The sequence below is a fragment of the Stegostoma tigrinum genome, chromosome 4, assembly GCF_030684315.1.
Source record: "Stegostoma tigrinum isolate sSteTig4 chromosome 4, sSteTig4.hap1, whole genome shotgun sequence".
Classification (NCBI taxonomy): domain Eukaryota; kingdom Metazoa; phylum Chordata; class Chondrichthyes; order Orectolobiformes; family Stegostomatidae; genus Stegostoma; species Stegostoma tigrinum.
The window spans coordinates 36,075,574-36,092,528 of NC_081357.1; the positions used below are offsets into that span (position 1 = coordinate 36,075,574).

Genomic DNA, 16,955 nt, shown 5'->3' on the forward strand with positions numbered 1-16,955 from the left:
TAATAAATAAATAATGCTACCAATTGGATGATTAATGCCCTTTATACAGTACTGCACTGTTGTGCATCAACAGTGAATATTTAAGACCTGGGTTTTGTTTGCAATGAAACAGCTACAGTTGTTGTTGTCAAAAACTTGAAATGTTACTCGTAACTGTCCTGAAAATCATGCAATTATATCTGGCACGGTGTAAAAGAACGATTTGAATGGACTGAACTCCTATATAAAATTCATTATAGTACCTAGATAGCATTTACTCAAATAACAGTAGAAAACGGTGTAACCGATTAATGCAAGAAGCTCTAATTAAGTATTCGGATTTATACCAACAAAACGTCTTTAAACCTTAGTTAACAAGTCCAATGAATTACTCATTTTTGCACTGTCAAACATGAACTGGCAATTCATGACAGACATAAATGGGCACAACATTGTGCAATCCTGGCCCTCAAATGAATTGGCTCAAGAAGCTGATAGTGGATGTCCCTAGGCAGATCACGAAAAAAAAAGCTGTTTGATTGTGTGGAACCACTCTTATGAATGTCACTAATGCAGACCATTAAAGGTGTATAGGTGACTTAGATAGAGGTGGAGAATGATGACATTGTCAGGAGGTGGTCAACATCATGACAAAAATGACTGTAGCTTCAGTGAGGTGCTGGTAGGAGCACTCCTATTCTGTCACACATTATGGTTTATCTTGGGTCAAGGTTACAAAAAAATTACGAACAATAAGAGATAAATTTATGTTCAGGTAGTTAAAATTGTCGGAGAATCACATGTCACGTATTAAAAACTGGCATCACTAAATACTGAAAAGACAAAAAGTGCTGAGGAGAAATTATTTTTATTTGTTATCCGAGGTAATAGTATCAAAAATAATATGTTGGCAAATAGGAACATAGGAGCACGGGAATGTCATTCAACCCCTCGAACCTGGTCCACCATTCAATGGGATCATAGCTGATCTGTGATCTGTTTTAAAAACAAAACTGAATTCTTAAGCCAAACTAATAAATTAATCCACAAAATTCAAGTGTGTGAAATATAACATTTAAAATAGGATTATAGCTAAAACTTAACTCATATTTATGTTTTTTTCACAAAATATTAATTTACGGTCTTTATGTCTCATACTTTATACGGAGAAGGTTTTGGAATCTCCATTAAATTCAAGTGGATGGTGGCGGGGGAGGAAGAAAGGAAAGGTTTAAGTTGCAATTACTGACTGTTAACCAGTATTAAATCTTGCATGTCTTTTGACAGATGATTGCAGCTCCTTAGCCCAGGAGCTAAATTTTAGAACAGGTTTCTAAATAATACCATAATTGTAAAAGGACAGGAATTCAGCATAAGCAAAATCAACACTTTACATTTTCCATGAAAATGTTTTGTGGAATATTTACATATAGTTTCCTCTTTTTTATTCAAATTGAAGTGAGCAAAATATATAAACCAACAATGTTAATAAACTTAAAAGATTTACTCTTTTTTGCCCCACCAAGGACAAAAGAGGAGGACACAGTTTAGATAGCTCAGTTGCATGTTCATGTACAAATAAATCATGAATGTTCAAACTTAATAAAGACAAAGATCAAATTCTCATGAAATACTTTTCTCGAATTCAGTTTTATTTTAAAAATAGGATCGGAATAAGGATCCTAAGGGAAATGGCAAAATGCTGTTCTGCAGATATGAACAGTATAAAGGAAATATATATAATATATACGGTGTATGGAGTTTCCCTGTATCCCACTGCAACTTATTTTTGATAAACCCACAATAATGTGTCTCAAGGGAATAAATATTTCTCAAAATAAGTACCATTTTGGTTACACACCAATGTTCCAAAATGCTCTTAAGACCTTAAGAATCCCACATATTTTCACAAAACAGCAATAACGCAAGTTAAATTCCAAACACAGTATACATTATAGGACAAACATATCAGTGAGTGATTTCAAATGTTAACCTAATCTAGGGGTTCTGATGACATTCATGAACAGTTCAGATTTAATTCTTATCAGAATCCCTTAAATAGGATATGGCCTCAAAATCCACTCATAAGAATCCATTATTTATTTACATCATGTTTGACAAAGAATTACAAAAGGGAAAGAGACACCTTAATTCAGTTTGTGGGTTCATTACTGTTAAGGACCAGTAAGAATGAAAACAAGGTCACATTAAACTTGTACAGAAAATAACAATTATTTCTTGGTTCACTGGCTATTGAAAAAAAAAATGTTAACAGAGGCAAATACTTAAACAAAAGCCAGAATGATGCACGAGTACATATCATAGCAACAGTTTCCAACTTGACTGGATAGAATGCAATGGTATCTTGACGAGTATGATGCTCCTCCAATCTGCATTATCTGTATTATTTGTAAGTGACGAATTGCAAAAATGATTTCTAAACAGTTCATACAAAAATAACGGGTAAGAGGGTGATGCTTATATAAAAACAACTAACTGTTTTAAAAATCCAATCAAATAAAAATGGTAAACCAAGAAATAAAAACTATCACATTACTTCAGAAAAATGAACAGCAAAAGAAATCAAGTTCACTTCAGTGAGAAGTTTGCCATCAAATAAAACATCACCCTTACATTGCCAAGGGGAAATCAGAACTGGGACAAAATTCTGAAATGTCTTAAAGAAATATTCTGCTTCAGAATGTACTGTTTACATTTGGCAGTTTGGAAGAAAATTGATCTGCAATCATGTATACATTCACTGCATGCAGTGCATGGTATCTCATCACTTTCAAAAGTGATTTCTGTGCTCTCATGTTTAAAAACACAGTTTTGCTTGTTATTTACATACAAGTAGGTTATGTCAAAAGATAGAAAACCTCTGGAGTGTAATAATCTTTGTCCCAGCCCTAACCATTAACAAGAAAATAGAAAAAAAATATATTCAAGGCACAATCACCAAATGCTATTCCTTTTGTGGGAAGATACTGACTCAATGTAGCATAACAGACATAGGCAGAAAGTGCACAAAAACGACACTGTGTAGTAATGTACTATTTGCAAGCATCCAATAAAAAGTAATTTGACCACTTCATTACTGATTACAAAAAAGTCAACTTTCCTTTAAAATCAGAAAATAGGGTGCAAGCTCCAGAACAGATTACTGCATGGAATGAATGTTTCTCCCTAGAAAGCCCAGTAAGCATAATTGAGCTAATATTCATATACAATGGGATCTTTAAACCATGACGTTTATTAATTGCGTACCAGTGCCAAGTAAGTTCCCATGAAATCCTGTATCATTGAAAGGGTGGGGGAAATTCTCACAAACTAAAGAAGTCTGGAAATTTCAGCACAATTCACATGCTTGGTAGTTCTAAAATCTCATAACGTTACCCAGTTAAAGGAGCTGGGCATGTTCTCATAAACCCTTTATAAAGAGTTCATATGTGAGTGTGCTATAAAGCCATTTGAATAGATGACACATCTCAACCCCATCCCTGCACTATATCTTAAAATATTTTTTCTACTTACAATATACAAGTGTGTGTGTGTGTGTGTGTGTGTGTGTGTGTGTGTGTGAGTGAGAGAGAGAGAGAGAGAGAGAGACAGACAGACAGAGAGAGAGAGAGAGAGAGAGAGAGAGAGAGAGTGAGTGAGTGAGTGAGAGAGAGGGTGAGAGAGAGAGAGAGAGAGTGTACGCAAGTGAAAAACATAACTAAAATCAGACTCCTTCTTCGGCAACATATTTTTCCTGATTGTGTAAGACAAGCAAGAGACAACCACTCAGTTCCAGTGCAATGCAGTCTTTTTTGTTTGTCTCTACATTCAACAAATGGGAGAAGCAGCTTATAATTGCTTCATAATAGTGGGAAAATGACAGGGTATTTGTGCAATTCTTTGGAAAGCTTGAATTGCAGGTGCCCAAATGCACTTGAAGTCAACTGTCGATTATCTGCAGTACATTATGGCTGACAAATAAGCAAGGACTGATTGTTAGCTTCTGAAGGTGAACTGAGGAGAGCATGTACAACCTAAAACACATGATAAAATAACTATCAAAATGTATTTTTTGTGATAAAAATAAATTATATTTGCTTAATTGTATCGTGGTCAATTATACATAATTGGTAGTGCAAGTACTTGCAAAATTTGCTGATTGTAAATGAGTACGTGAAACATCAAAAACTGGAAAAGAAAGAATTGCAATCAAGAGATTTTGATGGTAGGTGCTTTGGGGTTCTAAGTAAAAGTGAAAGTCAAGTCTTATCATCCTTGGTCGGCATTTAAGATTTCAACTTAAATATGCTTATTGAAGAATGGGATATATTTGCTGATGTGCAAACCAATCAATGATAAACAACGCTATTCTACCCAGCACAGCATAAATGTGTTACATTTTGAAAAAAATGTAGGTAATATTACACAAACAAATCTATCTCAATGCTAAGGAATCGAAGGGAACATTAAAGAATTTCATAAAATACTGACCAACATACATTTCCAAACTTAACTGACCACCAATGCAAACTTTTGAGAGTTACAAATACCTAACAAATATTAAATGTGTTTTCAGGGATGCTGAAACATGGCAGTCACAGTTTTAATTTATTGTTTTAGATTACTTTTATAAATTCTTGGTGATAGAAATTTAAAAACAGAATGGAATACCTAATTTTTTTCTAAACATGAAATAACGAAATGGAAAATTTAAAAGGTATCTTTTTTAAAAAAAGGAACTTGTCCAGTTTAATGCTAACTAATTGTCAATCATTGTTCCATTTTTATGAAGTTGTAAATACTAATTGAGCCCATCCTCTAAACTGCAAATTTGTCTTCAATTCCAAAGCAAAAGCAAAATCTGCAGTTCTTCAGAAAACAGAAGATGGAAGTAGGTGAAAATATACTTCACAATGTCAAAATTCTACCATGAAGTACTGCTAGCAAAACATCAACGATTTCTTGATTATAATGTAACAAGACAGTAACTAGTGAATATTAATCAAGAAATTAAATTGTTTTTAAACAATTCAGTCCTTGCTCATTTTGTCTTCTGATAAAATCCCAAATCATGTCGTTAATCAATCTGCATGTCACAATGCAGTGACCTCAAGTGCAAAATTCCCTTACCCGTTCTTGTTAAAACAAGAAACTTCATTGATTAGACAAAACGCTATAGTTGTTTACCAACCAATCAGGTTAGCCTTTGCTTTTTCAGTCAGTTTCCGCAGCCTGCCCCTACTGGATGTTCCAAAAGTTAAAGAGGAATCTTCAAACAGTAGCTGCCTTTGTTCCTCCTCTGAATCCTCCTCATTGTAGCATGTTGTCCGTCTACCTTGATTCCTCGTTTTCATGACCGATTTAGAGCCCACGGCCTCCTCAGTCCTTTCGTCATCTTCCACAGGCTCTATGGTCTCAATGGGTTCCAGAGGCTCCTCATGTTTCCTACTGTTGCTTCTTGTCTGCATTTTTCGTTTAGCAGCAGCTATCAATTTGGATTTAGCTTTTAGACTCTTTCCTTTGGGTTTCCTGCCTCTTGGTTTCTTCTGCAAAGATTTTCTTTGTGTGTGGGTCTCTGAACTAAAGCTGCTTTCTGAGGTAGCTTCTTCACCATTCTCATTGGATGCGTCTTTTTTAACTTCTGCTTTCTTCATTGCATTCTGATGTTCAATATCAAGTAGCTCTTTTTTACTTTTCCTACCTCTTTTCTTACCAGGTCCTTTAAGACTTTTTACCTCCTGTGGTTTCCTTCCAGGACCTCTCTTGACCACAGATTCAGAGATGCACACACTGTGTCCATTTATTTGTGGGGTTTTCTGTGCTGAAGATTCAGCTTTGATGTCACCTGTATATTGAAGGGAAAATAAATATCTACGTTGAAAAGACACACATATATGAGGGGACTAGGGAATGTAAGCAACATGCATTATTCTAAATAAGTTAATTGAATTTGGTATAGTTCAATTTTAAGACAACGTTTTTAGTTAGTCAGTTACAAGTTAGGCTTGAATCAAAGGTATAAGTTTGTCGACACTTTTTCATATTTAGGCACAGCCATTATCGTTATTAATTATTCAATTTAGTTAAAGTTATGAAACAAATGGGATTCTAATATAGCATCTCTTACCCTCAAGCCTTTTACTACTGTGTTTCTCTTCTCAAATTTTAGAAACTTACTCAAAATACATTTTTCTGAAAACTGTTTGTTACGATTGGTAATCTCTCCCTCAATAGATTGAAGCCATTCCCATATCTAACTCCATTGTGAAACAGATTGGAACAATTCGTATATTATAATTACAATATAAATGACAACACATTCAGAAGTCTAATCTTGTTCTTGTTGGCCTGCAAACTTCTACTGTCATAAATTCTAAATTTACAAAAACTTAGCCACCCATATCAAATGCTACACTAATTCCTGATCACCTCTTATTGACTTACACAAGTTCCATATTTTATAACCTATTAAATTTAAAATCATTATCTCAATCTTCAAATCCTTCTATAATTCTCATTTCTTACAGCAAACTTTTGACTTCTTAATCTGAATATTTGTTTCTCCTACCCTTTCTTTGTCTATTCAGTCAGAACAGAGTTTATGGAAGCTTCTGCTCTAACCATTGAAACTTCCAACATAAAGGCCTTTACATTACTAATTTAAAACTTGTATCACTCTGCCTAATTCATTAAGAAGTTTGTGGAAATTTTCTTTTCATTAAAGGCCCAACGTAAATCTAATGCTGTTATTGCAAGGGAATCAGCACAGCATAAGTATAGTAAACAGCTGATATACAGAACATAATTAGTTTAAGATCTGAAGGAACAAATTCTTCTGTTTATTGTGTCTGCAAAATTACAAACACAGCTAGAGATTTGTTCTCATTGCCAGGCATTAGCAACACTGCAATCACAACAGCAAAGTGTCCTCTGGTTGCTACGGATTAGAAGCATTGGAAATCTGACAGGAATAGTACTCAGTTAGCAATATTGCAAACATGTAAACTTGCTACAGGCTGTTCTCTCATATTGACACTGCAAATCTAAATGGGAAAAGTTCCTCAACACTATTAAGGGATTAGTCAAAAGCATGCTTTTTCTCCCTTTATTCTTTGATAGAATGTAGGTGTCACTAGCAAGGCCAGCATTGGTTGCCATCCTTAACTGTTCTTTGCGCTGAGTGACTTGCTAGGTTCTTCCAGGCAGCGGTTTAAGTCAACCATGCTGCTATGGGTCTGGAGTCACATGTATGCCAGACCTGATAAGGATGGCAAACTTCCCACCCTGAAGGGCAATGAGCTTTTACAACTCTCAACTGGATGCCATGGTCATTAAATCAAAAAATATCAGTGATAATGATGGAATTGAATTTCCACCAGCTATCCTAGCAGGATTTGAACCCAGGTAGCTAGCACATTAGCCTGGGCTTCTGGTTTAGTGGTCCAGTGACATTATTAGAGTGCCATCACATCCTCTTCTTACAGCAGTTTAATACTTTCATTGGAAATAAAAATCTTCTCAATTATATTTATTAAGTTAGTAATATATATTAACAAGACAACATTTTCTTTGCAGATTTTAACATAAAACTCCCTTTCCTGTACTTCTAAAAAGAAATTGTATTGCTACATTTGTACTGGATAAAGACGCAAACAGGTCTACACATCATCAGGTTGCTGCCCACTAGGATACATCCATCAAGATAATCAATTAGATATTTGACTGGTGTAAGATGGTTTAGGATACTTGCCTTTTGGTTGTTTGTATGGTGTTGATTTATTTCTACGTGTTAACTTTCTTTTTTCAGGTTCCTCATCTGTCAATGTAGTCTGTGCACTGTGTTTTGATTCAGATAGTTCAGGATAACTGAGATTGTTCTGAGCTTTTGATGGCTTAGCATTATAATCTGCTAAAACAATTAGAAAAACATTTTACATTTGTAATGTCTGGCTTGTTACTACCTACTCTTGTGCACTCAAGTGTCCCCTCGAAGTTCCAAAATATCTGTAGATGTGTAAATTGCGCTAGGTGCCATACTGGTGAGGGTTTTCATACACTGATGCACAGCATGCAAGCTGGAGACATTAACTTCTGTGCAACACCAATTTAACAACAACACTGACACATTTGAGCTAAGCATTGCAGGTATTGCTCTTTCTTAACTTAGCAAAACTGAGTACACATTCAGCAACAAGAGGGTCACTCAACCATCAGTGCCACTTTAAGGAATCAACAATTAATTTCAGATTGCTTGCTGGTTGAGTACTTCTAATTGTTGCTACAGTTCAACAAGCATTTGGTGCTTGCTAGAGTTACCCTAAGCATCAAAAGCCAACAATGGGATTCATAGCAAATGCTGAAGAAGCTTTACCAATTTCAAGGCTTCTGCACAAACCACTCACTCCCAAATTGCACATCAGTGGGCAGGCCCCCTGAAATGCAGCATTATTTGGAGAATGACAGTGGTCACACAGAGGAAGCTGTTGGAAGAGTGAAAAGATGTAGAAGCAAAACTTAGATAATGGGAATTGGAACTGAGATAATGGGAACTGCAGATGCTGGAGAATCCAAGATAATAACGTGTGGAGCTGGATGAACACAGCAGGCCAAGCAGCATGCTCCTAAGATGCTGCTTGGCCTGCTGTGTTCATCCAGCTCCATACTTGATTATTACAGTTGATCGTGTTTTCTCAGTGTGTTCAGGAAGTAGTTGCACTGCCTAAGCCTCAGTGAAGTTCCTGAGATTCAATAACAATGTCCTCACTGAAATTTGACACCAGCTGCAGGCAGAACTATAACACTGGGGCAAGAACTGTACAAGATATGTTCCAAGTAGACCATATCTGGTATCTTGTGGTATTGGCCAGCCCTCCTAAACTAACTTTATGGTTGGTTCACAAAGTTCATTACCACAAATCGTCTTTTAGATTAGATTACCTACAGTGTGAAAACTGGCCCTTCGGCTCTCCAAGTCCACACCGCCCCTTGAAGCATCCCATCCAGACCCATGCCTGTATAACCCACACCTGAACACTATGAGCAATTTAGCATGGCCAATCCACCTAGCCTGCACATCTTTGGATTGTGGGAGGAAACCAGAGCACCCGGAGGAAACCCATGCAGACACGGGGAGAATGGGCAAACTTCACACAGTCGCCCAAGGCTGGAATCGAACCCGGGTCCCTGGCGCTGTGAGGCTGTAGTGCTGACCACTGAGCCATCGTGCCGCCCAAGTTTTGAGTTTACTTTATCCGGGCCTATCTTGTGATTAGCGGTATAGCTTCCACCTTTGTAGAGGGGCACTGCTAGATAGCAAGAAAGCTTATCGCATGAAAACAATAAGTAAACTACATTTGGTCAGTCATAATTAAAAGGACTTAAGGGAACTGGTGTAGATATACTATAATCCTAGTTTTCCCCACAGGCTGACTGTGCTCAGTAGAATTAGTGTAGCCAAGAATCAGAAACAAAATGTAAAAACAGTGAGCTGGTGACTGGCTGTATTCTGCACTTGTCTTCTTCCACGCTGGGGTGGGAGATATTTGCAACATCCTGCCATCTGCTGTTGTGAAAGGGAGGTCACTAAATTTTTCTACTGATGAGAACGAACTACCTTTATACTCTTCTTTCAAAGGTAAGAAGGTGGAAAATTCCAGCCTTCCCAATGCCAATGTCTGAATGCACATTTGTTTTTTGGGTGCTACCTGCCAACACTACCCTATACTAGAAGTGAAAAGGATTCCACTCTCTCAACGTCTATCTAGTAGGTGATCATAGGCAGAGAACATAAGAACATAAGAACAAAAGAACTAGGAGCAGGAGTAGGCCATCTGGTCCCTCGAGCCTGCCCCGCCATTCAATAAGATCATGGCTGATCTTTTTGAGACTCAGCTCCACTCACCCGCCAACACACCATAACCCTTAATTCCTTTACTGTTTAAAAATTTATATAGCCTTTCCGTAAAAGCATTCAGTGAGGTAGCTTCGACCGCTTCACCGGGCAGGGAATTCCACAGATTCACAACCCTTCAGGTGAAGAAGTTCCTCCTGACCTCAGTACTACATCTGCTTCCCTTTATTTTGAGGATATGCCCCCTAGTCCTAGTTTCACCTGCTATTGGAAACAACCTCCCTGCCTCTACCTTATCTATTCCCTCAATTATATGTTTCTATAAGGTCTCCCCTCATTCCTCTGAATTCCAATGAGTGTAATCCCAGCATATTCAGTCTCTCCTCATAATCCAACCCTCTCAACTCTGGAATCAACCGAGTGAATCTCCAAGTGAATCAAGCAGGTCACCAAGCTCAGGTATCCTGATAACAGTCACGATGCTTTAATTCCGCATCTATTTGCTATACCAATTGCATTTAAGCCACATCAAACCAAAAAAAACTACTGCGGATGCTGGAACAAGCACAGAGGATGCCAAAGTTCCAGATCTGCTGAGTTTCTATCAGAGCTGAAGAGTTATACTGGCTCAAAACCTCTAAACGCAGTCTTCCATGTTACAATTTTTCACTGTGACCTGGGTCAGATTTGCTTTTGACATGACTGTCAGCACATGTTCCAGCCACAATGCATCTCCATGCTTAGGAGGTGCAGTCTAGTTTTAACCATCGTTGGCTATATTTAAGAAGTGCTCTTCATGCATAATTGTGAGTTTCCTGCTAATGCTTGCAGTCCTCAAACAGCAGATACATCACTGGCTGCATGAAGCAATAATTCAAATGGCCATGCAGCATAAAAGTTGCATGTTGCCTACATTTCATTGAACAGGTATTGATTAATCATGTACTTTAATCCTGTATTTGTTGCTGGTAGTGCAACAATTGACCCCACTATGTTTTCCCTTTTCCTACAGAGTAATTGCATTTAATATTTCCTACAAGGCACTTACTTCCAATAAGATAGCATTAGATAGCACTAAGTAGTCATAGCAGCTATTACACCAATGTAAATTATTTAAAAATTTCTGATAAATAAAATATGTATTCTGGGTCCAATCGCCTCAAATGACAAGAGTGCTCAACTCCTGAAAAATAAATCATAAAGGATTCAAAAGCCAGACAACCACATGGAATTTGGAGTTCCAATCACAGCCAAGCCATTTCAATCCTCCCCACCCAGCAGCAGTGCTATCAGTATTAACTGAAAGGAAATGAAAGCAAAAAGTGCTGGAGAAACTGAAAAGGTCTGGCAGCTTCTGTGGAGAGAAAAACAATTCATATCTCGATTGCGGTATGACATCTTCTTCAGAAGAAGGACAAGATGACTTATTTGGAACTGAAGAGAAATGCCAAAAAGTGATGTGATTTATACTGTAAGGGAAGGTGGGGAACAGCATGCAAAACAGAAGAGGCAGTCGGGGAAGCTTGGAGGAATTGAGAGAATAGAGATCACAGGTATCACAGAACAAAAAGAAAGGTGAACGGTTAGAGAAAAGTCCAGAGCAGGCGTTCACAGCAGAATACAAGACAGTTGTGAACTAGGGGAAAGATGAAGGCCAGAGTTCATGATCTGAAGCTGTTGAACCCAGTGTTCTGTCCTGAAGGCTGTAAGGTGCATAAATAGAAAATGAGGTACTGTTCCTCCAATTTGCTATGGACTTCAGAGGACCACTGCAGCAGGCTAGGACAGAAATGTCAGCATCAGAGCAGGGTAGCGTATTAAAACAACAAGCACCGTGGAAGGTGGATGGAACTGAATCAATGTGTTCTACAAAGCAGTTACCAAGTCTGTGTTTGGTCTCATCAACTAAGATTAAACTTCTCTCTTCAATTGTGAGCAAGTCATATCAGAGTTAACATTAACTAAGCTTATCTCTTTCCCAGCGCTACCAGACCTGCTGAATTTCTCCACCATATTTTTTGTCTCTTTAAGATCTCTACAATGTGCAATAGTTTGCCTTTGTGTTAAAGTGGAGGGATGAGCTGATTATCAAGAAGAATTTAAGTGTAGTCTAGTGAACTGGAGTTCAAACACCAGTATGGGAGTTTAAGAACTGGAATTCAGTTAAAACAAATGCTGGGAGTCAAAAACTGGCATCAGTAAAAATGACAATGAAGCTTCTGTATTATTAGTAAGGTCCAATCATTTCACTGTTCCATAATGAAAGGATAGCTAAAACCTTTACTTTAGCTGGCCTACAATGATTCCAGTTTCACACAGACATGGTTGATTCTTAACGTCCTTTGTAAATATTTGAGCTGCATCGAATTGTTACACGTCAGTAGTTCAAGCAGAAAGTAATAACAGAGCTTTCCATATCCCACAAATCCATAAAATTGGTCAGAAAAAAAAATCATGCATGGAATGAGAAGACTGCTGAGAGGTCTAACATTTGTTGCCAGCCATAATTGTCCTTGGAAAGATATGATGGACCATCTTCTTGAGCCATTGTAGTTCAACTGATGGTTAAGAGGTTTCCAGGTTTTGCCAGTGTAAAGACAGCAATGATAGTTCCAAGTCAGGATGGTTTATGGCCATAAGGAAAGCTTGCAGGCGTGAAGTGTTCCCAACTGTTTGCTGCCCTTGTCCTTCTAGGTGGTAGATGTTGCAGTGTTGGAATGTGCTACAGAGTTAGGCATGGTGAGTTGATGCTGTACATCTTTTGATAGAAAATACTGCTGCCACTATGGATTTGTGATGGACAATGACTGTTTATGATGATAGACAGGGTACCAAACAAGCAGACTCCTTTATCCTGGATGGTGCTGATTTACTTGACTGTTGTTGGACTTGCACTCATCTAGACAAATGGAGAGCATGTCATCACACTCCTGCCTTGAAGATGGTCGAGACAATGTGGGGAGTCAGGAAGCATATTGCTCACTGTAGAATTTCTGGCTTTGGACCTGCTCCAATAGCTACAGTATTTATATGATGGGTTCTGTTAAAGTTACTGGTCAATGGGATCCACTAGGATGTTGACGGTTGGATATTCAGTGATGGAAATGCCACTAAATGTCAAGGGAGATGGTCAGATTCTCTTTTATTGGTTGTGGTCATTCTGAGCACTTGTATGGCACAAATGGTCCTTGATAATTAATAGCATAAGGCTGAATTGTGTCCAGGCCAATAGCTGGGGAGTTACGAATGTATTGAATGGTATCAATGAATGTCCCCACTTCTCACCTTATGATGGAGGAAAGTCATTGATGAAGCAGCTGTGAATAGTTAAGACATTACTTTGAAGATTTCTGTTGCAATATTCTGAGAATGAGATGATTTGCAATTACAACCATCTTCCTACTTTATAGGTGTGACTTCAGTTACTGGAGCTTTCTCTAATCTTCACTGACCTAATTCTTGTTTTGGACCTTATTTTACGTTAGACACCAAGAATATAATGAGTTGTATTCTAAGTAGTTCTGCTGGAAACCAAACTAAGCATCAGAGAGCCAGTGTATCAATGAGTAAGTGCTACTTGATAGCGCCGTCAATGACATCTTTCATTGCTTTGCTGACGACTGACTGAAAAGCCCAATAGCATTTTCATCAGCCAGAATGGAATCATCCTGATTTAATGAATAGGATACACCTTGGGCAATTTTTCAGCGCTGAGTACTTTTCAATATTAAGCTATTCTGGAACATCTTGGCTACAGACATTGCTAGTTCTGCTATATAGGTTTACAGCACCATAGCTAGGTGTTGTCATGGCCCAGCACTTTTGCCATTTCCAGTACCTTCAGCTGTTTCTTGATAATACTGTTAATTGATGTTGTTGGAGTAAATCAAATTGACTGAAGACTGGCATTCAAAACACTACAGATCTCAGGAAGAGACCAAAATGGACTATTCACCTCAGCTCATGTGGCTGAAATGGTTACAAATGCTTCAGCTTAGTATTCTGCAAACAAGTGTTGTCCTACATCATTGGGGGATTGAGGTTTTTGTGCGGCATTCTTCTCCGTCTATTTATCTAATTCTCCATCCTCATTTACAATTGGAGTTGGCAGGAAATGCAAAGTGTCAACAGGTTCCACAAGTTCAGGAATGGTTAAACTCAGTCTTTAGCATGATACATTTGCTGTTTAGCATACATCTAGTTCTGAACTGTGGCTTCATTAGGTTCGTAGGTGTCATTTTTAGATATGGTCAGTGCTGCTCCTGGCATGGTCTCCTGCATTCCTCACAGACCTGGCTTGATGGTATTGGTAGGGTGAGAAATGCTAGGCCATGGGGTTACAGATTATGCTTGAATAAAATTTTGTTGCTGCCACTGTTTTCGCACAGTGCCTGATGGATATTCAGTTTAGTGCTGCTAGATATGATCTTAATCTCTCCTGGAATTGCGGTCATTTCACACAATATACAACAGAACTTAGTCTGAACAATAACGTCATGGACAGGTCTGCTGCAAAGGTTGACTGGTCAGAATGAGATCAGGGAGAATCCTTTAGTGGATTCCACCATCCGCTGCAGCAGATCTGGTCACGCAGATATGAACTTCAGGGCTCAGCCAGATTAGTCAGTCATGGTACTATCAAACTACTTTTCTTCAAGCAATGTTGAAATATCCACTTGGAATATTTTCCACACTCTTGCTACACTGAGTGCTTCTTCACATCAATGAACGAGGTGGATTTGTTTTTACAACAAATCCGTAGATTCACGTTAACCAATTTCTTGCGAGTTTTAAAAATTCATTTTCAATAATTGAATTAAATCCAGCAGATGTCAGAGTGGATCTGAGCTTGAGTCGCTGAAGGCCTCTGGATTCTTATTCCTGTGACGCTGCTGCTATCATGCAATGATTTTATAAATGAGCAGTATCAAGGAGGTGGAGGATTTAAATGGTCAAGGACATAATTCAAAAGAACTGATCCATTAAAAATATGACATGATTGCCCATCCACCACTTGAGGCAGTGGTATGGATGAGAGCACAGGCTTGTGGTGCATGCAGGGAAGATGCCGAAAAGTCTGTGGATGGAGGAGTAATGTCAAAAGCAGACTCGATGGGCTGGACTTCTGTTGAAGTCTGTTGCTATGTTACTAAGTGCTATGAACTTCTGTTCCTATGTTGTACAGTCTGGAAGAGTGGGTGAGGGGGGTCCACTGAGGTGGTGATAAACAAGATTTTGAATCCTATATCTGAGGTACTAAAATTAACTAATGCCAGGTGAGGACAGTGGTGATGGGCAAGCATTACTTATGTGGGAATACAGGTGTATGCACATTGGCTCAAATTTACGAACAGCTTCATCAGCAACAGCATCCAGAAGTGGACTGCAGCAATTGAGTCTGGAATTTCCATGAATTCCATTAGAGATTCACATTTTGCTGAAGAAGGTAAATTCCTTCTATTAAAGAAGATATGACGACAGAAGTTCTGCTTGGGTGCCGCCTCTCGTTTACGCTGGAGAGAAGATGGTGGCGATGCTACTGAGTGTGCAGTAAGAAGTGAAAATGATGTGAGGACTGAAGTACATTCCCAGTGTTTGGATGAATTGTAGCAACAAAAAAAGAAACGGAGATGCAACGAAAAGATCTGGAAAACCATCAGTGACACCTTTCATTGCTTTGCTAACGACTGACGGAAAAGCCCAACAGCATCTTCATCAGCCAGAATGGAATCATCCTGATTTAATGAATAGGATACACCTTGGGCAATTTTTCAGCGCTGAGTACTTATCAATATTAAGCTATTCTGGAACAGCTTGGCTACAGACATTGCTAGTTCTGCTGCACAGGTTTACAGCACCATAGCTAGGTGTTGTCACGGCCCAGCATTTTTGCCATATCCAGTACCTTCAGCTGTGTCTTGATATCACTGTTAATTGATGTTGTTGGAGTAAATGAAATTGATTGAAGATTGGCATTCAAAACACTACAGACCTCAGGATCTAACTCTAACCCTAACATTTGTCCATTATTAGCAGCCCACACAAACCCAAGTGCCCAAAACATAGCTATGTTCCACAAGAGAATATTGGAAATTTGACTACAAATGATAATGATCCCTGAATGTTTATCACTTTACTAATTCACATTCTATTAAAAAAAATTCCTAAAATTCCTTCAGTATTCATAAAATAAAATAAATTATACTGTTCTAACATCAGGTGCAGTTAAGATTTTTCTAGTTTATTTAAACGTATTTCTATTTCAAGATGCACCTGATCTTATCACAGAATCATTGAATCCCTATTGTGAGGAAGCAGGGCATTCAGCCCATCAAGTCCATATCAAGCCTCCGAACAGCATCACACCCAGACTCACCCGCCCTACCCGAGGCCTGTAAACCTGCATTTGCCATGGTTAATTCACCTTGCCTGCACATCTTTGGACACTATAAGCAACTTAGCATGGCCAATCCGCCTAACTAGCACATCTTTGGACTGTGGGAGGAAACCAGAACACGCAGAGGAAACTCAGGAAGATCAGGACACAAAAGCAAACTCCGCACAGATAGTCGCCGAAGGTATAACCGAACCTGGATCCCTGGAGTTCTGAGGCAGCAGTGTTAACCACGGAGACACCGTGCTCTGGCCATTATATTGTGGGAAATCTAGGAGTTGAGAGTGAACATGGCTCCGTCCAATACCAACAGAAATGAACAGTCTATTTAACCATTTATTTATAATTCAACAGCTCTTCTTAATTTTGTTTAGCAAGTCAGTGGTATTGGAAATTTTATTACCAGAGTAAATAAGTACAAACAACAAAATCAATCTCTTACTTGAAGGTCCTGATGAAGCTGCAACAGAAGACTTGGAAACAGCAGCCACTGCTGCCAATGAAGATGATGCTTCTGTCCCAGAGGTAATTCCTAGGCGTAGCCTTGTTCTTCTGGTCCGCACAATAGTAGAAGATTCACTTGCCTTGCCATTGGCCTGAATAACAGATGTTTTCACACTTGTTGATCTGACAGGCACAGATAAGGGTGAAGAAATGGACTCCTCTATCTTGGCTTGGGGTTTTAAAAACCTTCGTTTCCTTTCAGGGCTGCAATTAAAATATAGATCGTCA

At 38.5% G+C, this 16,955-nt stretch overlaps 1 protein-coding gene across 3 annotated transcripts in view; it reads right to left on the bottom strand.

Annotated features, from left to right (window-relative positions):
- Nucleotides 1–828: 828 nt before the first annotated feature.
- The window catches only part of phip (pleckstrin homology domain interacting protein), a 198,997-nt gene continuing 182,870 nt past the window's right edge, over nt 829–16,955 (bottom strand). For 2 of the 3 annotated variants that reach the window (XM_048530794.2, XM_048530797.2), the window contains 3 exons: nt 16,666–16,931; nt 7,730–7,888; nt 829–5,824 (listed from right to left, as the gene is read on the bottom strand). In XM_048530794.2, the coding sequence (XP_048386751.1) occupies nt 5,163–5,824; nt 7,730–7,888; nt 16,666–16,931 (1,087 nt within the window). In that variant the 3' untranslated portion in view covers nt 829–5,162. The remainder of the gene's footprint in view (nt 5,825–7,729; nt 7,889–16,665; nt 16,932–16,955) is intronic. The other variant, XM_048530796.2, reaches the window with a different exon arrangement.